At 48.3% G+C, this 23,707-nt stretch overlaps 1 protein-coding gene across 1 annotated transcript; it reads left to right on the forward strand.

Moving 5' to 3' along the window:
* The first annotated feature begins 2,290 nt into the window (after positions 1-2,290).
* Positions 2,291-21,887, forward strand: ACER1 (alkaline ceramidase 1). The gene is made up of 7 exons (XM_081936399.1): positions 2,291-2,459; positions 9,478-9,627; positions 13,646-13,760; positions 14,460-14,598; positions 16,360-16,497; positions 16,847-16,984; positions 17,521-21,887. The coding sequence occupies exons 2-7, from the start codon at positions 9,535-9,537 to the stop codon at positions 17,687-17,689; spliced, it is 792 nt and encodes a 263-aa protein (XP_081792525.1). The 5' UTR covers positions 2,291-2,459; positions 9,478-9,534; the 3' UTR covers positions 17,690-21,887.
* The last annotated feature ends 1,820 nt before the right edge of the window (positions 21,888-23,707 follow it).

The raw sequence follows: 23,707 nt of genomic DNA on the forward strand, positions 1-23,707 counted from the left end.
ACCTCTAGTAAATGTCCATATAGTTTTTAAATTACTTTTTCATCAGTACCGGTCAAAATTTTATCTAACTCAGGTTTTTTAATCATAAAAACCTTCCATTTTACAGTCTTTATCATATCTAGATTGTATTTGCACACATGAAAACCAATTCATTTCAATTCCTTCCTGTTTCAGCTCTTGCATAGATTTGAGTTTACCCTCTGCATTCAATATTTCACCATATCTAACCGTTTGTTCCTTTTTGTATATTATTGGATATGAAAAGGCTTCCATAGTTGATAGCCAGACTGGTATTTTTAGGTAATATTGCTTTATAATCTTCTCCCAATTCAATAACAAAGCCTCCCTTAAGTAATGTCTTCTAAAATAACCCCGTGTTTTGGTTCCTTTATACCATAAAAAAGCATGCCATCCCAACAATAGGTCATATCCTTCTAAGGTCAATAGTCTGGAATTCCTTACTGTTATCCACTCCTTAACCCACATCAAGCTAGTTGCCTGGTGATATAATTCCCAATTGGGTATGCCTCCTCTTGTTCTAGCATCTTGTAACGACTTTAATTTTATTCTTGCTTTCCCCCCCTACCAAATGAACTTCAATGCTATTTTATTTAATTCATCAAAATAATTTTTCCCTAGTCTAATTGGGATTGTCTGGAACAGATATAAAATTCTAGGTAAAATGTTCATTTTGATTGTAGAAATTCTCCCTATCATTGATAATTGTAAATTTTCCCATTTGTTTTGGGGGTTGTTGATGTTTTAAGACATGGGTTCGAAAGTGGCGGGACGTGTGTTCGAGTCCTGCCTTAGGCGCCCAGCTGACGCTTTCAGCCCCATTCTGAAAATATTGCCAAGAAAAACGGCAGGGGCTTCTCTGTGGGGTCACCCCTGCTTTGAAGGTGTTCCCCAAAAGATGCTAAAGTTGAAGTCCAGAATGTGGAGATTCATTCAGCCACCCAGGTCCCGATTGTCCCAAAGGTGCTTTCTTTTTTTCCCCAAGAAGCAATTCGACTTCCTGGTTTTTCTTTGAAGACGTTTCACTTCTCATCCAAGAAGCTTCTTCAGCTCTGACTGTCTCCTAGAGCTGAAGAAGCTTCTTGGATGAGAGGCGAAACCTCTTCAAAGAAAAACCTCAAAGTTTGGAAGTCTGAAAGTGGCCAAAGTTGAGAAATGCTATGCTAAAAATCACTTAGGGTCTCTCTCTCTCTCTCTCTCTCTTCTCTCCCTTCCCCCCACCTCCAAAATGAGCTCTAGGGATCCCCGCATCCAGAGTTGGGGCAGTTTTGCAGCTGTCCATCCCTGATCCCCACTCCTGGCCTGCGGGGATGGAGGAAGAAAATGGGGAAAGGCATCGGCTATGGGTTCAAAGGCAGATTATTCTCCCGGATTGGGTTCGCCCCAAATGGGCACCTGAGGGCAGAACAAGAAGCAATGGGTGGAAACTAATCAAGGAGAGAAGCAACCTAGAACTGAGGAGAAACTTCCTGACAGTTAGAACAATTAATCAGTGGAACAGAAGTTGCCTCCAGAAGTTGTGAATGCCCCAACACTGGAAGTCTTTAAGAAGATATTGGATAGCCATTTGACTGAAACGGTATAGGGTTTCCTGCCTAGGCAGGGGGTTGGACTAGAAGAGTTACGTCCTTATTACGTCCTTTCTCGTTCACCATGGCTAAGCGAACCGCTACTGTTATTAAGCAAGAAACACCACCATTAAGTGAATCCACCTTCCCTGTAGACCTCGCTTGTCCGAAGGTCACCAAAGGGGACCCTATGACCACCACCACCATTCAGAGACACTGCGACCGTCATAAATACGAGTCGGTTGGCCAGCGTCCAAACACAACGGCGAAGAAAACAGCAGCGAGTCCCCTTTTGCGGCGCCCTGGTCCCTTTGAACGGTCACTAAATAAACAGTCGCAAGTCAAGGCCTGCCTCTAACTTGCCCGAAAGAGGGCGAGCCACCTGCCGTCAGCTGCAAAGCTTTAGCTGGCACACAGCCCTTCGTAGCTTCGGGGCAGCAGAGAAGATTCAGCCCGGTGTGACGAAATGAAACTCCCCGAACGGGTCGGGGTGCGAGGAGGAAGGAATCGCTACCTCAGCGGCTGGAGGAAAGATGCTGCTTCAGAGGACGGGGAGGGGGCCCTCCTGCCACCCCCCCAACCCTCCACCCCACCCCCCCGTGATGAGGGCCACCAGTCCTCCCCTCCCCTCGCGCCCAGAGGTGGATTTATTTAAATCATTTCTGGCACCTGCTGAAAGAGCCAGCCTTAGTGGTAACAGCCCGGCTGTGCTCTCGGCTGCCTCAGTTTCCCCTTTGACCTCCTCGGGGCCGGTTCCTTCCATCCCCAGGTGGCAAAACAGGTTGGAAGGGTGAGGTGCCTCTGAACACCTGCCGGCACAGGGGACAATACTCCAAGGCGACGGTTGGGAAGAAAGCGGAGACTCCAAGAGAGGTAGGAAAGAAGGGGAATTCTCCACCGGTCCTCCTTGGGCTGCAAGGTTTGTGGGGTGATGTCTTTTTTCCCCTTTTCTGATCTCTGTGCATGCTCAGGGGCACTGCTGTGGCTGCGCCCGAGAAGCCAAAACTCAGGACTTGCCTGGCAGGGGGTGGCTGCTCACCCTTGGCATTCCCCTGGCACAAACTTCTCAAGCGTTGTCGCAACTCTGCCTCTGATGCAAGAAATGGCTAAATGGACAAGGAAGGATGGAAGTTGGAGAGAGTCACACTGTTTGTGTGTCTCTGTGTGTGTCTGTGTGTGTGTGTCTGTGGAGAAAGGAAGTGAGGGAGGGGACAGATGGCAAGCCCCATATCAATTAACCGGCTCCGTGAAAAACCCTGTATGTTTTTTTGAGAAAATCAGACACAAGTAACTGGTGGAACTGCTTGCCACCAGAAGTTGTGAGTGCTCCATCAGCGGAGGTTTTTAAGAAGAGACTGGATAGCCACCTGTCTGAAATGGAATAGGGATTTCTGTCTGAGCAGAGGGTTGGACTAGGAGACCTTCAAGGTACCTTCCAACTCTGTTCTTCCCTCCTCTCCTCTTCTATCTTCTCCACTCCTCTCTTCTCCTCTTCTCTTCTTGTCTATTCTCTTCTATCTTCTCCTCTCCTCTTCTATCTTCTCCTCTCTTTTCCTCTTCTATCTTCTCCTCTCCTCTTCTATCTTCTCCTCTTCTCTCCTCTTTTATCTTCTCCTCTTCTCTTCTTGTCTATTCTCTTCTATCTTCTCCTCTCTCCTCTTCTCCTCTTCTATCTTCTCCTCTCTTTTCCTCTTCTATCTTCTCCTCTCCTCTTCTATCTTCTCCTCTCTTTTCCTCTTCTATCTTCTCCTCTCCTCTTCTATCTTCTCCTCTCCTCTTCTATCTTCTCCTCTCTTCTCCTCTCTTCTCCTCTCCTCTTCTTGTCTATTCTCTTCTATCTTCTCCTCTCCTCTTCTATCTTCTCTTCTCCTCTTTTTTCTCTTCTCTTCTATCTTCTCCTCCTCCCCTCTCCTCTTTTATCTTCTCCTCTCTCCTCTTCTCCTCTTCTATCTTCTCTTCTCCTCTTTTTTCTCTTCTCTTCTATCTTCTCTTCTTTTCTCTTCTCTTCTATCTTCTCCTCCTCCCCTCTCCTCTTTTATCTTCTCATCTTCTCCTCTTCTATCTTCTCTTCTCCTCTTTTTTCTCTTCTCTTCTATCTTCTCTTCTTTTCTCTTCTCTTCTATCTTCTCCTCCTCCCCTCTCCTCTTTTATCTTCTCATCTTCTCCTCTTCTATCTTCTCTTCTCCTCTTTTTTCTCTTCTCTTCTATCTTCTCTTCTTTTCTCTTCTCTTCTATCTTCTCCTCCTCCCCTCTCCTCTTTTATCTTCTCCTCTCTCCTCTTCTCCTCTTCTATCTTCTCTTCTCCTCTTTTTTCTCTTCTCTTCTATCTTATCTTCTTTTCTCTTCTATCCTCTCCTCTCATCTTCTATCGTCTCCTCTCTTCTCTTCTATCTTTTCCCCTCCTCTCCTAGCTCTTCTTCTCCTCTTCTATCTCCTCTTCTCCTCTTCTATCTCCGCTTCTCCTATCTTCTCCTCTCCTCTTCTTCTGTCTTCTCTTCTCCTCTTCTATCTCCTCTTCTCCTATCTTCTCTCCTCTTCTTCTATCTTCTCCTCTTCTATCTCCTCTTCTCCTCTTCTATCTCCGCTTCTCCTATCTTCTCCTCTCCTCTTCTTCTGTCTTCTCTTCTCCTCTTCTATCTCCTCTTCTCCTATCTTCTCCTCTCCACTTCTTCTATCTTCTCCTCTTCTATCTCCTCTTCTCCTCTTCTATCTCCGCTTCTCCTATCTTCTCCTCTCCTCTTCTTCTGTCTTCTCTTCTCCTCTTCTATCTCCTCTTCTTCTATCTTCTCCTCTCCTCTCCTCTGTTGTGTGAACCTGCTTCATTCGGGAAACCCTCCTTTCCCCTCGGTGGATAATGACAAGGAAAGAACCGATGACGATTTTTAGAGTAAGAAAGATGGTTAGGGGACTGGAGGTTAAAACATATCAAGAACGGTTGCTGGCATTGGCTTTAAGGAAAAGGACCAGGGGGGAAATGATAGCCGTCTTTCAATACTTGAGGGGTTGCCACAAAGGAAGGGGAGGAGGCGTGTACCCAGTGGTGGGATTCAGCCAGTTGGCATCACTTTGAGAGAACCGGTTGTTAACTTTCCGAGCAGTTTGGTGAACTGGTTGTTGGCAGAAACCATTAGGCCAGAGAACCAGTTGTGAAATTATTTGAATCCCACCAGTGGGTCCACCTGTCCTCCAAAGCCCCCGAGGGCAGGACAAGAAGCAACGGATGGAAACAAGGAGAGAAGCAACTGGGAATTAAGGAGGAATTTCCTAACAGTGAGGATAATTAATTCACCAGTGGAACAGCTTGCCACCAGACGTTGTAAGGTTTTCAAGAAGAGACTGAACAGGCACTTATTTGAAATGGTATAGGGTCTCCTGCTTGAGTAGTGGGCTGGACTAGAAGACCTCCAAGGTCTCTTTCAGCTCTATTCTGTTCTATTCTATTCTAAATTCTCTTCTCTTCCCCTCTTCTCTTCCCTTTTGTTCCCTTCCATTCTACTCTAAACTCTCTCCTCTCCTCTCCTCTCCTCTCCTCTCCTCTCCGTTTCCCTTCCCTTTTATTCTATTCCTGTCCCAGAAGCTGTGAGCTTTCAAACTCCTGATGATCCTTGATCGACTTCCCCAGCCACCTTTTCTTTTACATAGCTAAGAGGAGAGGTCTCTGCCCCCAACCTCTCAATTTTTATAATCTACTAATGCAGTCAAAAGGCAAGCTGGAATGAACCACGAAAGGCGTAACCCTCGTTTGAAGGACGGAAAGCCCGGAGGTCTGAGGGATGGCATCTTTGAAAAGTACAAAAAGCAGATTGAAAGCAATCCTCTCTACTCAAGCAGGAGATTGCATACCAAGACAAATGACTGTCCATTCTCTTCTTAAAAACCTCCAGTGATGCAGCATCCACAGCTTCTGGTGGCAAGCAGTTCCACTGATTGTCCTCTCTGTCAGGAAGTTTCTCCTGAATTCCAGGTTGCTTCTCTCCTTGATTAGTTTCCACCCATTGCTTCTTGTTCTGCCCTCAGGTGCCTTGGAGGATAGTTTGACTCCCTCTTCTTTGTGGCAACCCCTGAGATATTGGAACAATGCTATCATGTCTCCCCTAGTCCTTCTTTCTCTTAAGCTAAACATACCCAGTTCCTGCAACCGTTCTTCCTATGTTTTAGTCTCCAGTCCCCTAATCATCTTTGTTGCTCTTCTCTGCACTCTTTCTAGAGTCTCCACATCTATTTTATAGTTGGTGACCAAAACTGGATGCAGTATTCTAGGTGTGGCCTTACTAAGGCTTTATAGAGTGGCATTAGTACCTCCCTTGAATATAAAATAGAATAACAGAGTTGGAAGAGACCTTGGAGGTCTTCTAGTCCAGCCCCCCACTCAGGCAGGAAACTCTATATCATTTTGGACAAATTTCTATCCAATCTCTTCTTAAAAACTTCCGGTGTTAGAATAGAATAGAATAATAGAGTTGGAAGGGACCTTGGAGGTCTTCTAGTCCACCCCCCTGGCCTAGGCAGGAAACCCTACACCATTTCAGACAAATTTCTATCCAATCTCTTCTTAAAAAACTTCCAGTGTTGGGGCATTCACAACTTCTGGAGGCAACTTCTGTTCCACTTATTAATTGTTCTGACAGTCAGGAAATTTCTCCTTAGTTCTAAGTTGCTTCTCTCCTTGATTAGTTTCCACCCATTGCTTCTTGTTCTACCCTCAGGTGCTTTAGAGAATAGAATAATAGAGCTGGAAGGGACCTTGGAGGTCTTGTAGTCCAACCCCTAGCCCACGCAGGAGCCCCTGTACCAGTGGTGGTTAACCTTTTTGGCAAAACTGGAGTGCATGAGTGAATTCAATTCAATTCAATTTCAATTTATTTGTGCTTCTAGACCGCCCCCTCTCCCAGAAGGGACTCGGGGCGGTGTACAGTCCATAGAGAATATCACAAAAATACAATAAAAAATTAAATATGTACAGTTTGGAGGAGGTTAAAATGCAATTAAAAGAACTGTACAAAGCTAAATAAATATATATTTTTTTAAAATCCCTAAAACAGACACAACAGATTAAAAAACCCTAAAATAACCAGATAATAATACATGCTCCAAAGCACCAGAACCTGGAAGAGCAGCTGGCAACTGCGCCCATGCGCACGGAGAAGGCTCTGGGTGCCACTTCTGGCACATGTACCATGGGTTCGCTATCACGGCCCTCTACTGTTTCAGGAAAATGGCTGTCCAGTCTACTCACCCAAGTAGGTGACATTGTCTGAGTTAGAAGGGAGTGAGGTTTACTCTCTGTTTAGATACAGGTGGGTTGCCCTGTCAGTGTAGGTACGCTAGGAGTATTGGTTTCTTCTCAGTAGTTCCTAGGAGAGACCAAAATACGCTAGAGAATTGTGTGAGACTCAGACAAACCAGCCATCAACTGGCACAGAGAGATAAACAGCGTGTACCCACCATTGGAAAAGCTAACATGGAAACCACAAGACCGAAAGGGGGATTCTGGGAGTTGGAAGCCCACCCACGTTAAAGTAGCTGAGACTGAGAAACCCCGCCAGGGCAAGAACCTGCATTTCGGTACCTTTCGAACCTCTGGTGGCAAGCGGTTCCACTGGTTTATCGTTCTCACGGTCAGGAAATTTCTCCCTAGTTCTAGGTTGGATTTCTCTTTGATAAACTTCCATCTGCTACTTCTTGTTCTGCCCTCGGGTGCTTCGGAACATAGGCTGATCCCTGTGTGCACACGTGTGTGTGTGTGTGTGTGTGTGTGTGAGAGAGAGAGAGAGAGAGAACATGGGGGAAACAGCTGGTCAGCTGGTCACTTCTGGAAACTGCCAATTTCCTCTGATTGTATCCCTCTGTTACTGCAGTTTAGGATTGCATTGGCCTTTTTGGCTGCCCCTGCACACGGCTGGCTCCTATTTAATTGGTTGTCCTCTAAGACTCCACGATCTCTCTCACAGTTACTGCTATGAAGCCTCGTTTCCCCCAGTCTCTGTGTGTCCTTTGGGTTTTCTTGCCTAAGTGCAAGACTTGACTTTTCTCTAGGTTGAATTTCATTGAGTTTAGACAGGGCCCAGGGTTCAAGTCTATCCAGATCCTTCTGTATCTTTAGCCTGTCTTCTGGAGTGTTGGCTATTCCTGCCAGCTTGGTGTCATCTGCAAATTTGATGAGTTCCCCATTTATTCCCTATCCAAATCATTGATGAAGATGTTGAAGAGTACTGGGCCTAAAACAGAGCCTTGGGGTACTCCACTGCATACTTCCCTCCGTGTAGATGTAGACCCATTAAGGACGACTCGGGTTTCCGTCGCTGGACGTTCCCAAGAGGAGACTGGACAACCAGTTGTCCGGAACGTTACAGTGTCTCCTGCTTGAGCAGGGGGTTGGGCTAGATGACCTCCCAGGGCCCTGCCCACTCTGTTCTCCTGTTACTCTTACCTGTGGGTCAGGATGCGGTATTGCAGAGGGCTGTAACCACAACACAAGGAAGGCTTAAATGTGCGTTACCGCAAGCCGCCCTTTAATCATCCCCGGGAGGATGGATGATTCGACCAGCGTGCGAGCCATGGCACGCCACTGCAATCCAGAGAGTGTGCCTGTGAAACGCCTCCAGAAACCACATCCTGAGTGTGTGTGCACGTGTCCCTGGGTCTCTGTGTGTGTCTTATCCCCTGCAAATTGTTGTCCCAGGTGCGATCTCCCTTTGCCAGACCTGCAGAGGGAAGCAGAGGTGGCGGTTTGACAGTCAGACTTTCCCCAAAGGCACCCCCCCAAGGCAAGCAAGACCCACCTCTGTCCAGGCAGCCCCACACATCTGGGCCACACTGGGGGGGGGAAGAGAGAAGACCTCTCCCCCCCCCTTGAATGACCCAGTTATTATTATTGACTCAAAAAGTCAAGAAGACTTCTGCAGCTACACCAGCAAAGCCCCCACCGATGCTATTTTCAAGGGGGGGGGAAGATGCTTTGGAACCCCCAGGGAGCCCCCTACTCCTCCCCCCCCACATTGCAAGGGGGTCTTTCTTTTGCCTCTCCGTTGCCAGAGCTCTTAGGAAAGCAGCCTTTGCAATATTATTTTGGTGTCAAAGGAGGGAGTTTCCTCTCTTCCCCCAGACAGGTTGTCCCCGAGAGAGAGAGAGGTGAAGAGGACTAGAAACATCCTGGAAAAAGCACAGGCGTGTCTGCGCACGCGCGCACACACACACACAGCAACTTTCCCCCAATCTCATTCTAGGCAAGTGGGGAAATTTTCCCCCACCGAGAAAACTTATTTTCTTTCTTTCTTTCTTTCTTTCTTTCTTTCTTTCTTTCTTTCTTTCTTTCTTTCTTTCTTTCTCTTTCTTTCTTTCTTTCTTTCTTTTTCTTTCTTTTTTTTTCTCTCTCTCTCATTCTTTCTTTCTCTTCCTTCCTTCCTTTTTCTTCCTCTCTCTCTTTCTTCTTCCTTCCTCTCATTTTCCTCCCTCCCTCCCTCCCCTTTTCCTTTTCTTTTCTGGTTCAAATCCGAATGGAGAATAATTTAGTTTTCTAAAAAAATTAAGGGTGGGGGGGAAGGACCAGGTGAGACGGACAGGAATTGGCCCTTTCTGGGGTCCAAATGGAAGCCTTTTTGGGGAGGAACAGCCTGCCCAGGTGAGGAAAAGGAAACCTCCTCCTCCTCCCAAAGGGACAATTACCCTGTGGAACTCATGGCCACCAGATCTGGGGATGTTGCCCGAAGCAGAATAAATCAAGGATGTGAAGAATTAGTCAGGCACGGCACTCAATCAGGCATCTAATAATAAAGTTAATTTGGCATGCTTCTAGCGGTGCAGGTGATACGTGGGCTGGGCACTATAAAAGGCAGTCGGAAAAGCTGGACAAGCAACTTTGCTTCCCTTCTTCCCTCTTTTTCCTTCACAGACGGTTTTCCCTCTCTCTCTCTCTCCGTGATTGAGTGGCATCGCTGGAGGCGCCAAGATGTTGCACATTTTCTCCTATCTGAGCTCCGAGGTCGACTGGTGCGAAGCCAACTTCGAGCGCTCCGAATATATTGCTGAATATTACAACTCGGTAACTCTTCCGTGGGAGAATTTCTTGGCATAAGGGTGGATGCGCCATTCCCCCCTCCTCCTGCCCATCCACTGTGTGTGTGTGTGGGGGGGGAATTAGGGTGCCGGGTGGGTTCTACTTGGGCAGGGGGTTGGACTAGATGACCTACGAGGTCCCTTCCGACTCTGTTAATCTGTAACCTCCGAGGTGACTTCCAGCCCTAGGGTTCTAGGAATATTTTATGGATTGGCTGTGGGCAGAGAGCAGGTCCCCAGTCGGCTGTGGCGCAGGTCTCCAAAGCATTCGGGATGAGTTGCTGCCTCTGCCTCCATTCGTGCCCCCCCAGCAGTCGACAACAGCCCCCCCCAGCCCCCTGTAGGGCAAAAGGGTTTCCCCCATCGGCTTGGGCCATCGGCTCTCTGGGGCTGGACCAAGATGGCCCCCAGGCTGGAGCTCAATGGGGAATCAGCAAATGGGGGCTTGAGCCGTGTGCAGGCCAGGCAATTATCTGGGAACGCCAAGCCTCAGCAATGAAAGGAAGGGAGAAGGAGGAAGAAACACAGTTAATAATTGATTTATGGCCATTTGCTAGAGTTCTCTGCCATTGAAGTCCCCTTGCAACCTCTTGAACCTCTTTGCCCTGAAGGCAGGATGAGGAGCAACAATGGGGAACGAACCCAGGACAGAAGAGACCTGGAAGGAAGGAGACATTTCCTGATAGGGAGAACAATTAATACCACTTTATAAGGCCTTGGTAAGGCCACACTTGGAATACTGCATCCAGTTCTGGTCGCCACGATGTAAAAAAGATGTGGAGACTCTAGAAAGAGTGCAGAGAAGAGCAACAAAGATGATTAGGGGACTGGAGACTAAAACATATGAAGAACGGTTGCAGGAACTGGGTATGTCTAGCTTAAGAGAAAGAAGGACTAGGGGAGACATGATAGCAGTCTTCCAATATCTCAGGGGTTGCCACAAAGAAGAGGGAGTCAAGCTATTCTCCAAGGCACCTGAGGGTAGAACAAGAAGCAATGGGTGGAAACTAATCAAGGAGAGAAGCAACTTAGAACGGAGGAGAAAATTCCTGACAGTGAGAACAATTAATCAGTGGAACAGCTTGCCTCCAGAAGTTGTGAAAGCCCCAACACTGGAAGTCTTTAAGAAGATGTTGGATAGCCATTTGTCTGGAACGGTATAGGGTTTCCTGCCTAGGCAGGGGGTTGGACTAGAAGACCTCCAAGGTCCCTTCCAACTCTACTATTGTATTATTGTATTGTAATTGTATAATGACGGAACTGCTTGCCACCAGAAGTTGTGGGTGCTCCAGCAATGGAGGTTTTTTAAGGAGAGATTGGACAGCCGTTTGTCTGGAATAGTGTAGCGTCTCCTGCCTGAGCAGGGGGTTGGACTAGATGACCTCCAAGGTCCCTTCCAAACCAACTTTGCTTCCCTCCAGTGGCCGTATCCATGCAGAGGTCTATCCAGGTTAAGCAGACTCATGGGTACATGTCACACCTAGATTTCTGGGCCAAGATGACCCAAGAATCTGATGCTTATCCTTTAGATGTAGACACAACTCAAGTTGCAATGCCTCGCTGATCCTAGAGTAAGCAGCATTTCGAAATCTGGTGCTACGACTTCAAAATAGAACTAGAGCAAAAGGTTCGAAAAGCTACCAAATTGGTATCGGGTAGAAACAGAGAGTCTGCCAGGTGGGAAGGGTAGAATCCAAGTCTGGGTAGTGGAAAATGGATTGTTGATATAAAAATTAAAATTAAAAAAATTATATATTTATAATATATAATTTATAAATTTATTAAAAATATATATATTCAAATCCCGGTTCAAATCCCAGTAAGGGTATGGCTAGCTGATGAGAGCTAATTAGCTCGAAATAGATCTATACTAGTCTCCCTTTATTTATTTATCAGTACAAATACAACACAAATATAAAAAGGCAACATTAAAAATCAAAATATGGTTTTCTGCCTGGATGGTCCTCTGTGATGAGCCGAAGGACAGAAAGAGGGAGTAGTGAGCTTCCTCCCATATTTAGGCATACCAGGGGTTGTAACACAAATACATATATATATATATATATTTATTTATCAGCACAAATGCAATATATATATATATATATATATATATATATATATATATATATATATATATATATATATATATATATATATATATATATATATATATATATATATATATATATATATATATATATATATATATATATATATATATATTGCATTTGTGCTGATAAATAAATAAATAAAGGGAGACTAGTGGAGATCTATTTCGAGCTATTTAGCTCTCATCAGCTATCCCTACCTTTACTGGGATTCGAACCTGGGCTGACTTTTACATATTAAGCAGTTATATTAGCCTCTAAGCCACAAGTTCTCCTCCCTTACCAGCTTATCAGCACAAATGCAACGCAAAAATGGTTTTCTGCCTGGAAGGCACACACACACACACACACACACACACACAAGGCTGGGAAGGACCTTGAGATCTTCTAGTCCAACCCCTCTTCCCAGGGCAGCCATCCTCAGTTCAGCCAATCCTTTCCGGAGAGCTTCCCCGGGATGGAGCCCGGCGACTTCAGGTGGCAGGCGAGAGAGGCCTACGGTGAATGCTTCTGGCCATGGGGAAATTCCTCCTCTGGGTTTGGAGGCTGCCCTTTCCAACACAGACCTCAATCCCAAGGCCTTCCTGCGGCCGGAGCGCGCGCACGGCCAGTTCGCCCTGAGAAGGAGTCGCGTGCCGTGGGAACAGCTTCTTTTCCTCCTTCCATTCACTCTTTGCCAATTCTCGGAGGCTGCCCAGACAAGTCCTGGAGGTTTTCTTGGCAAGGGTTCTCCAGACGTGGTTTTCCCTCGACTTCTCCCTCCTTCTCCTTTCTAGAACTGAGGAGGCGGGAGAGGCACACGGTGACCCAGCTCAGCCGGCTTGGTGCCCAAGGGAGGACTCGAACCCACAGTTTCCGGTTTCTGCCCTGGTGTCATCAACACGAGGCCAGACTGGCTCTCCAAACAGCATAGCATAACACATAAGATAACACATAACACAACAAAACACAACGCATCACATAATCATAATATTGAACAGATGGTGAGACTTTGGAAAAAGAGAAGAGCAACGAAGAGGATCAAAGGCCTGGAGGCTAAAACATAGGAAGGACGGTTGCAGGATTCGCATTTGGCCACTCTGGAGAAAAGAAGGACGACGGGGGGGGGGGGGGGGGGAGGATTGCAGCCTTCCAGCATTTGAGGGGCTGCCCCAAAGAAGGGGGGGGTCAACTTATTCTCCATAGCCCCTGAAGGCAGGACGAGAAGCAACGGATGGAAACTAATCAAGGAGAGAAGCAACTTAGAACTAAGCAGAAACTTCCTAACAGTGAGGAAAAGTTAACCAGTGGAACTGCTTGCCATTAGAAATTGTGGGGGCTCCATCTCTGGAGGCTTTTAAGAAGGGACTGGGACAGCCATTAGTCTAAAATGGCCGAGTCTCCTGCTTGAGGAGGGGGCTGGACTAGAAGACCTTGAAGGTCCCATTCCTTATTCTGTCCCGGTGGCTCAATAGTTCCCGGGGGTCAAAGAGTGATTTTGCCTCTTCTGACATATTTGCCCTGTGTGGGTTTCTAACATTGTTAATCCTTTTTGTCTCTTTCTCTTCTTCCTTCCTTCCTTCCTTCCTTCCTTCCTTCCTTCTTTCCTCCCTCCCTCTTCCTTCCTTCTTTCTTCCCTCCCTTTCCTTCCTTCTTTCCTCCCTCCCTTTTCCTTCCCTCTTTCCACCCTCCCTTTTCCTTCTTTCCTCCCTCCCTCCCTTTCCTTCCCTCTTTCCTCCCTCCCTCCCTCTTCCTTCTTTCCTCCCTCCCTCTCTCCCTCCCTTCCTTTTCCTTCCTACTTTCCACCCTCTCTTCCTTCCTTTTCCTTCCTTAATTCCTCCCTCCCTTTTCTTCCTCCCTCCCTCCCTTTCTCTTCCTTCTTTCCTCCCTCCCTCCCTCCCTCCTTCCCTCTTGCAGATCACCAACGTGGCCTTTTTCATCCTGGCCCCCATGATGTTGTGGCTCAACACCGATTACATCGGCTATCGTCCTGTGCCCATCCGGGGTTTCGTCATCTTGCAGATGTTTATCGGTAGGTGGCTATGGAGGCTCCGGCGTCAGCCCTGCGAGGTAGACCAGCCAAGCATCAGCATCAAGAGGACTAGTCCCCTCTTTATTTTAAGGCTAGATTATCTTCAAAAAGTCCCAAATGTCCATTGCCAAGCAAGACAGGTGAGCTTTGCCCCATTTTACAGCTCTTTCTTGACACCGTCGTTAAGAGAATCACTGCAATTGTTCAGTGAGTCGCACGGTTGTTAAGCGAATCTGGATTCCCCAATGGACTTTGCAAAAGGGGGGAATCACGTGACCCCTGGGACGCTGCGACCGTCATAAATATGAGTCAATTGCCAAGCATCGTAAAATGAAGCAAAGCTCCACCGTCTCCCTTAGCAACCTAAATTTGGGGCTCAATGGCGGCCGTACGTTGAGGACAACCTGTAGGAAGGACACTTTGGAGAAAGCACAGTCCTCATCTTATGACCGTAATGGAGCCTGCCTGCTACGGCCATCAGCCACGACGGTCATAAAGCAGGTCATCAGGCCATTGATCTGATTTTATGACATTTTTTCCCCAATGGTCGTTAAGGGGTTCTGAGGATGGGCGTCAAGGGCAGCCCAGATGCTTTGCTGGCGAGAAGAGGGCCTGTTGGAGCAGGGGGTTGGACTAGAAGACCTCCAAGGTCCCTTTCCAACTCTGTTATTACATTAAGTCGCCCCTCTTCCTCCCCAGGCGTATTCTCCTTCTATTACCACGTGACCCTGAGTTACGCTGGGCAGCTCCTGGACGAGCTGTCCATCCTGTGGACCCTCTGTGTCTCTTACGGCTTCTGGTTCCCCATCCGATATTTCCCTTCTTTCATCAAAAACAGGTAAGGGAGACCCCGCCCACCCATCCACCCCCGGCAGCTCTTCCCTTGCCCCCCCGAAGGGCAGGGGGCGGAGGGTGGGGAGGGGGGTTTCTCTGGACCCCAAAGTTCAGAGTCTGGGACGGGGGATCAAAACTGCAGCAACCTAGAACTAAGGAGAAAAATCCTGACAGTCAGAGCAATTAATCAATGGAACTGCTTGCCACCAGAAGTTGTGAATGCTCCAACACTTGAAGAAGATGTTGGATAACCATTTGTCTGAAGTGGTGTAGGGTTTCCTGCCTGAGCAGGGGGTTGGACTAGAAGACCTCCAAGGTCCCTTTTGACTCTGTTATTCTTTTCTGTTCTGTTCTGTTCCTCTTAGTCCTATTCTATTCTATTCTTTCATATTCTATTCTCATTTCATATTCTATTCTATACTTTTATTCTATATTCTATTCTATTCTATTCTCATTTCATATTCTATTCTATTCTTTTATTCTATATTCTATTCTATTCTCATTTCATATTCTATTCTATTCTTTTATTCTATATTCTATTCTATTCTCATTTCATATTCTATTCTATTCTTTTATTCTATATTCTATTCTTTTCTCATTTCATATTCTTTTCTTTTCTATTCTATTCTAATATCATTCTCTCTGCTGGAGGTGTTGGATGGTGGGGAAGCATCTGGAGCCAGAGGTGGGCAAAGAGATTTCCCAAAGTGGCTCCCTTTAGGTGATCATGGAGGCCAGCTTTCCTCAATCTTGGCAACGTTAACATGTGTGGACTTCAACTCCCAGAATCCCCCTGGGGTGAAGTCCACTCGCCTTAATATAGCCAAGGGTCAGATCCGAAACCCAGGCCAAAAAAGGGGCGGACCTTCAGAGAACACTTAGCCCCCTGCTCCCCCTGACCCACACAAAAGTTAGCCCTAAAAGAGTTTGGTGTCTCCTTCCAATGTGCTGCGCAACCTCAGGTGCATCAGACCACACACAGAGCCTGGGCATTGCCCCCAACCACAGTTGTCCTCCAAAGCCAAGGGGGCAGCCAAGAGGGAGTCATTCAACTTGTGCTTTATGGGCATTGGCAACTTTTTGGGATGGCGTGTTGTGGATCTTGCTGGGGGGGGGGAGAAGGGAGAGGAGAGAGGAAGAAGGACAGAAGAGGAAAGGAGGAGGAGGAGGAAGAGGAGGAGGAGGGAGAAGGAGAAGGAGGAGAGGAGGAGGAAAAGGAGGAGGAAGGAAGAAGGAGAGGAGGAAAAGGAAAGAGGAGGGGGAGAGAGATGGGGAGGAAAGGAGGAGGAAGGAGGAAATGAGGAAGAGGAGGAGAGGGAGGGGGAGGAGAAAGAAAGAAAGACAAACAGAAAGATGGTTGAGGGGGAGGAAAGGAGGAGGAGGAGGAGGAAGGAAATGAGGAAGAGGAGGGGAAGGAGGAGAAGAGAGAAAGAAAGATAGAAAGAAAGAAAGATAGATGAAAGAAAGAAAGAAAGAAAGAAAGAAGAAAGAAAAGAAGGTTGGGGAAGGCAAGGAGGAGGAAGAGGGAAATGAGGAAGAAGAGGAGAGGGAGAAGGGGGAAAGAGAGATGGGGAGAAGGAGGAGGAAGAGGAGGAAGAGGAAATGAGGAAGAGGAGAAGGGGTGGATGGGGACAAGGAGGAGAAAGAAAGAAAGACGGTGGAGGGGGAGGAGAGGAGGAGGAGGAAGAGGAGGGGAGGGGAAAGGGGAAAGAAGGAGGTACCGTCTCCAGGGTCAAGGGCCTGAACTTGGCCGTCCCTCCCTTAGGGAGCAGTTCCTCACCTTTGTGGCCACGGTGACGGTCACCAGCACCTTGATGTCCTTCGTCAAGCCGGCCCTCAACGCCTACGTCCTCAACTGCGTGGCTTTCCACTTGCTCTACTTGGCCTTTGTGGAAGTGCGCAGGTAAGCGGGGGGGGGGGGCATCCTCGCAGCGCTGCCTGGTGGCCGCTGACCCCCCTGAAGGGAAGAGGGAGGGCAGCAGAGGTTTGGGCCCTGAGTCACTTTTCTCGGGGCCGTTGTAATTTTGGCCAATAAAACAAACGGTCGTAAATCAAGGACTCCCTGTCTTCTGTCGGAAAGCCCTTGCAGGAAGCCAGGCCCAGGGGGTGGGGGTGGGGGAGGGGTCCATCTTTGCAGGGTAGCCCAGAGCAGGGACTCGGGCAGGGACACGGCCGGGAGGCTCCCTGGGATGGGAAGCCAGTGGCCTTGACCCGCCGGCTGAAGGACCGCTAAGCCTTCCCCCCTTCCGCAGGTGCAACAGCCCGGCCGTTAGGCGCGCGGCATGGACCATGACCTTCTGGTGGGCCATCGCCATCAGCTGCTGGCTGGTGGACAAATTTTTCTGCGGCTTCTGCCAAAGGCTCAACTTTTGTTACCTCCACAGTTTCTGGTAAGAGGGAGGAAGGGAGGGGGGGAGAGAGAGAGAGAAAAAGGGAGAGAGGGAAGGAGGGAGGGAAGGAAGGAAGGAGGGAGAGAAAGAGGGAGAGGGGGAAGGAAGGTGAGAGAGAGGGAAAGAGGGAGAGAAGGAAGGAGGGAGAGAAAGAGGGAAAGAAGGAGAGGGGGAAGGAGGGAGGGAGAGTAGGAAGGAGGAAGGGAGAGAGGGGAAGAGGGAAGGAGGAAGAGGAGAAGAGGGAGAGAGGAGAGCAGGAAGGAGGGAGGGAGAGAGGGAAGGAGGGAGAAAGAAAGAAAACAATGGAGAAAGGAAAGGAGGGAGAAAGAGAGAGGGAAGGAGGGAGGGAGAGAGAGGGAGAGAGGGAAGGAGGGAGGGAGAGAGAGGGAGAGAGGGAAGGAGGGTGGGAGAGAGGTATGGTTATGAGTTGGGCGTGGCGAGTTGCCCTAGATCACCCCCAGGGGGGTGGGGGAGCCCAGAGGGCGGCAGAGGGGATGAGGTGGAAGTGACTGAGGCTGCCCTGCTTCCCTCCACAGGCACGTCTTAATCAACATGGCCCTCCTGCATTGCATCACCCTCATCCTCTTCTTCGACATCCACTACGACCTGCCGGGCAGCGAGCCCTCCATGGAGTACTGGCCCAGCAGCAGCCTCCCCTTCGCGCTGCCGTACGTCAAGATCCAGAAGCCCCTGAAATGGTGCTAGTGGGTGGCAAGCGGCCACAGCCACCCCACTGGGTCCTCCAGGATTGGACCTGGCAGCTATTTGTGGGGGCCTCGGAGAGCCCGGGAAAGAGGCGGCAGGGACCGTCTGCAGGCCGCCCCACCCCTGCCCCGTGCCCTCGATCGCTTGTGCACCCACTCACCCAAAAGGAAAAAGACAAACTAAAGACCGGAAGTTCACCAGAGACTCCGTTTTTCTTCTCCAAAAATGTCTCTGGAGATTCTCCGTCCCGCAGGTGACACTTGTCCCAAAGGTCTTTTTTCTCAAGAGGCAGCTGGACTTTCTGGTTTTTTCTTTCAAGACGTTTCGCTTCTCATCCAAGAAGTTTCTTTGCTCTCTCCAGAAACACGTTTAAGAGCATTTTGGTACCTTCAGATTCGAACATAGGACAACAGGGTTGGAGGGGCCTTGGAGGTCTTCTAGTCCAGCCCCCTGCTCAAGCAGGATATCCTATCCCATTCCAGACAAATGGCTGTCCAATCTCTTCTTGAAAGCCTCCACTGATGAAGCACCCACAATTTCTGGTGGCAAGTCATTCCACTGGTTAATTGTCAGAAAGTTCCTCTTTATTTCTAGGCTGAATCTCTCCTTGGTCACTTTGCATCAATTATTCCTTGTCTGGCCTTCGGGTGCTTTGGAGAATAGCTTGACCGCCTTCTTCCTCTCTGGGGCAGCCCCTCCAATATTGGAAGATGCTATCCTGTCTCCCCTGGTCCTTCTCTTCACTAGACTAGCCATGCCCAGTTCCTGCAACCGTTCTTCGTACGTTTCAGCCTCCAGTCCCCTTGATCATCCTGGTTGCTCTTCTCTGCACTTTCTCCAGAGTCTCAATCTCTTTTTTTATAGTGTGGTGATCAAAACTGGATGCCGTATTCCAAGTGTGGCCTTACCAAGGCATTAGAGAGTGATACTAACACTTCATGGGACCTTGGTTCTATCCCTCTGTTAATTCATCCTTATTCAGAATAGAGCTGGAAGGGACCTTGGAGGTCTTCTAGCCCAACCTCTTGCTCAAGCAGGAGACCCTGTAGTATTTCAGACAGGTGACCCTCCAGTCTTTCCTTAAGTACGGTGTGTCAGCCAGATAGAAATCCATCTGGCGGTGATGCTGTCCTTCCCGCATTTTCCTAGCTGAGCGAGAAGTAGGTTTTGTGGTCTGCTTTGTCGAAGGCCTTGCTGAAGTCTAAGTCTACTATCTCCTCCGCGTTTCGCTCTTCTACTCATTTGGCCACTTTGTCTAAGGATGAGATGAGATTGGTTTGACCCGACACGTTTTTAACCAACTCCTGCTGGCTGCTAGTTACAACTTTATTTGTTTCTAGAGCTTCACAAACCCGTTTATTGACTTTGTTCCAGTATCTCCCCAGGCAGTTTTCTAAAGTGTTTTTTTTTTTAAGTGTCGTGCCCGGAGAGAAAAGCAGGCTGGTACCCTCTTCAAACTCAATTAAGGAAAAGTTTGTTTGATGAGGCCATTCAGTTTAAAGGGATAAGAACTCAAGCAGGAGACCTTATACCCATTATGGCGAACCTATGGTACGCATAGCACAGGTGGCACATGGAGCCATTTGTCAGGGCATGCGAGGCATTGCCCTGTAAGCTGACCAGCGCGCAGGTGCGCCCTGGCCAGCTGATTTCGGCCTTTTGAGGAACAGACTTCCGGTTTGCTTCTATGGCCAGTTTTAGCCCTCCGGAGCCTTCAGGCGGCTTCCCTGAAGGCTCTGGAGGGCAAAAAACAACCCCACGCGCAAACCGGAAGTCACTTCCTGGTTGCTCGTAGGGCCTGTTTTAGCCCTCCGGAGTGCTCAGGGGCCTTCAGGAGGGGTCGCTGGGGTTTTGCGCAAAGCATTATGGGTGTGGCAAGCCTGCACACGACCCCCCTGCGCTCCCCCCGCTTTTGACACGTGAGCCAAAAAAGGTTTGCCATCACTGCCCTATATCAAGGGTGTCAAACTCAAGGCCTGTGGGCCGGATCCAGTATGGCCCGCGACCTCCCCCTCTGGTCCATGGAAAAACCCCTCTCCGTGGAACTGGGCCCTGGTGCCCAAAATGTTGCTTCCAATTGCCTGCCTGGCCTCCTTCCTTGATTGGTTTCTTTGGTCCTTCTTAACACAACTCAAAATGTATGTAGCGCCGTATTCAGGGCGGAGGGAATCTGACGAATGCACAATAAAAAGGAACAAATTTCTTTTTTCTCAGAAAATTTCGTTTTGTTGCAGTTGCCCGGAATTGCAGTCGCCTTTTTTTGCAGCCAAATTGTTAAGTAATTAAGCTCCCCGTTAGGAGAGCGAGTATGCTGAGAAGTGTAATGAGAGTGATATGGAATAACATGCACAAACCAGCATACAGAGACACTGAATAGTATAAAAATATAGTAGTTTACTATGTAGAAATATAGAGGTATTCAGAGTCTGGTTATCAGTCCAAGTCATACACGGTTCAGTCAATCAGTTATCAATATTCTCAGTCTAACACACAAAGTATAGCTAAACGGTAGCAAACCACAATACCTCAAAATACACCAACCAGGGTCTAACAAAACAGAGAGCTAACAGCCATTCTGGCTCCCTCTTATGGCTGCTTGAGGTAACAAACCAATTACATCTCTGAATCATTTAAAGTAACAGTAAAGTAATCATAGCTTATATACATTGCCAAGCCAAGCCTAGGGTTACATCCCTAACATTCTCCCCTCTTGGGTTGTCAATGTATTTACACACAACTTCACATTCTCAATCCATAAACATCACAACCATTGTTTATAACACACAATGCAGTACATAATGTAGGTTCAAGATGCAATTCATAATGCATCCCTTATCACACATAGAACCTTTTATATCAACAATCATCTAACTCATCGGGGTTTACGTAATTTCCATCCATAATGGTTTACATAATTCCCATTCACTCCAGTTTTACGCTTATATACCCGTTTGCGTCCCCTTGCATATTTACTTGAAGGTAAATCAGTCTTGTCAAGGACTCCCAAATCCTACAATGACTTAAACTCACTGTTCATTTCAGCTTGCCCTACTTTTTTATCCTCAGTTGGATAAGTAGTCAGTTCATTGTATGTAGCAGGTATCTTATCCACCTTACATGCAACAGATGCCTGATACCTATCAGGTGGCCGCGTTACATGGGTTGACCTTCTGGGTAATTCAGGGCTTATAGGTGGACTATCCTGAACGTCCTCCTGCTTTATCACTTCATCCTGACTTTTCACTTCCTCCTCCTGAGTAGACTCCTTCCCTTCATCACACGTTTCTGGTATTCCTGATACATTCTTTTGATCTACTCGGGTTTCAATTACTACCTCATCATTGCTTATTTCCAGTTTATCCCAACCAACATGCTCTAAAAATTTAGCATTTGCATTGTGATGGATCTGAATTGTCCCACGTTCCCAGAACCTATAAGATCTATGGTTTGAGTCATAACCAACAAATATTAACTGCCTTGCACGAGTTTGGCCCTTTAATCTGGTCTGTGCTGGAATATGCACCCATGCAGGAACTCCAAACGTGTGCAAGTAGCTCAAATCAGGTTTCCTACCATGCCAACGAGTAAATGGTACCTCTCCAGTAGAAGCATTTACTACGTTGTTCAGTAAATGATTAGCACACATCATGGCTTCACCCCATAATGTTTCAGGCAATCCTGAATCGGCTAACATGGTTCTAGTCATAGCTTGTAACGTTTGCCCTCTTCGTTCTACAAACGAATTATGTTGAGGTCTATAAGGAGCAGAACGTTTATGCTCAATACCAGCTGTTTTAAACATAGTTTGGAACTTATACTTTGTAAACTCCGTCCCATTATCAGTTACTACAGTAATAACCTTGGCTTTTATCTTCCTTTCCGCAAATCTCAGCCAATTAAAAAATTGTTGAAATGTTTCTGTCTTGTCTTTCATTATGTAGCAGAAACCATATCTTGAGTAATGATCCATGATACTCAAAACATAACAGGCACCTCCCAAACTGGGTTTTATAGGTCCAATTAGATCAGCAAAAACAACTTCTAAAAGTTCCTTCATTTTAAACCCATTATATCTATTTGCTGGAGTAACCCTGCTCTTTTCCTTACTACATACATTACAATTTAAATACTTACCGCAAGGTTTTAATTTCACTCCCTCTGACAACGTTACAGTTTGTTGCAGCGTCTTGAAATTAATGTGCCCCATACGCCTATGTAGCAGATGTATACATTCGTCATGGGGCTTCACATTGTCATACACTGAATTTGCAGTATGGTCATCAGTTATAATATATAAACCATTTGTTAATTTTGCAGTAATCCTATTACCTTCTTTTTCTATGATACATTTATCTCCCCTAAAGGTTATTATGTAGCCAATCTTAACTAGAGCTCTTACTGATAACAAATTAAATTTCAGTTTAGGTATATACAACATGGATAAATGCTCATTTACAAATGAACACCTTGCCATACCTTCACCAGATGCTTTCACCCTCCATCCATTTGCCAAAGATACATGTTGCTTGCTGGCAGACATTTTTATAAAACAATTCTTATTTCTAGTAATGCACTGTGATGCTCCACTATCAACAACCCATGAATCATGGCTTAATGGTGCATTTCTAGAGATAGTCAAAGTAGACATACCTAAGTTGACTTTATCATGTTTCTTAGCATTTCTAGTATTCTGTCGTTTAGCATTTTTACAGAATCTAGCTATATGCCCCTTTGCCCCACAAGAAAAACATTTTCTAACAGTCTAGGCCAGCGATGGCGAACCTTTTTTGGCTCGCGTGCCATAAATGGGGGGAGCGCGGGGGGGGTCATGTGCGGGCGTGCCGCACCCATAATGCAACGCGCCCCCCAGTGCGCATGCGCGCACAACGCGCTTATTTTTGCATGCTTTTCTCACCCTCCCCAGGCTCCAGAGGCTTTATAGGAGCCTGGGGAGGGCGAAAAGAGCCTCCCCCGACCCCCCGGAGGCCCTCCAGAGGCTTCAGGGACTGTCCGGAGTCTTCCCTGAAGCCTTCGGAGCGCTTAAAACCACCCTCCGAGCAAACCGGAAGTGACTTCCGGGTTGCTCGGATGGTCGTTTTAAGAGCTCTGAAGGATTCAGGGAAGCCTCGGGAAGGTCCCTGAACAGGCACGAGACGTGCATCTCGATTGCCCGGGCTCGGATAGCCTCCGCCGCACGGCGCCTCGGGCCCGGCGTCCTTGTACCGCTCCGCCCAGCCTCTGCGCACTCGCAAGTGTGGCGCGCAGCCGCCTCGATCCCTTGCGCCACTCCGCCCAGCCTCTGCGCGCTTGCCCGGCCTTCACATCGCTGCTGCCACCGCCGCCGCGGCCGCCAATCGCCCGCCCGGCAGAGTTTATGTAACATTGGCTGGGTCTGAGCGAGGGAGCCCAGCGCTGCTGCGAGAGGCGCTTCTGCGGCTGGGCTGGCAGGCGGGGGTGCCCAGTTGCAGAAGCGCCTCTCGCAGCAGCGCTGCGCTCCCTCGCTCAGACCCAGCCAATGTTACATAAACTCTGCTGGGCGGGCGATTGGACACCGATGCCCGCCAGGCAGTTGGGGGGGCGAAGGGGGGCCGGCTATGCAGTCAACACACGCAGTAGTTTTCGGCCACTCTGAGCCCAGCAAGGGAAGGACGCGGGGAGTCGGCAGAAGTTTGGGACGGAGGGAGAAAGGCGGCGGGGGGAGGCCCAGCATCCAGCCCCAGGCAACTGCCGCCTCCCCTTTTCCTCTGGACCTCCCCGCCCGAGCCCCCCTCCGCATGACGGGTCTCCCCATCTCCCCAGCGGCACCTGCACTGCCGCCATCCCCTCCCCACTGCCGGTTGCTGAAAGGTGGGGAGCTCATGGAGGCAACGCCCGGGAAGCAGCCCCCCTGTCCTACGGCGTCGCAGCCTCCCCCCCCGGGCGACGGAGCCCCCGAGCTTCAGGCTCCCGGCCTCCCGGAGGAAGGGGGGCAAAGGGGACTTCTCGGCCAGCGCAGCCCAAGCGGGCAAAGAAGAAGGG

This window comes from Natrix helvetica, assembly GCF_964273705.1.
Source record: "Natrix helvetica genome assembly, chromosome: 1".
Taxonomy (NCBI): domain Eukaryota; kingdom Metazoa; phylum Chordata; class Lepidosauria; order Squamata; family Natricidae; genus Natrix; species Natrix helvetica.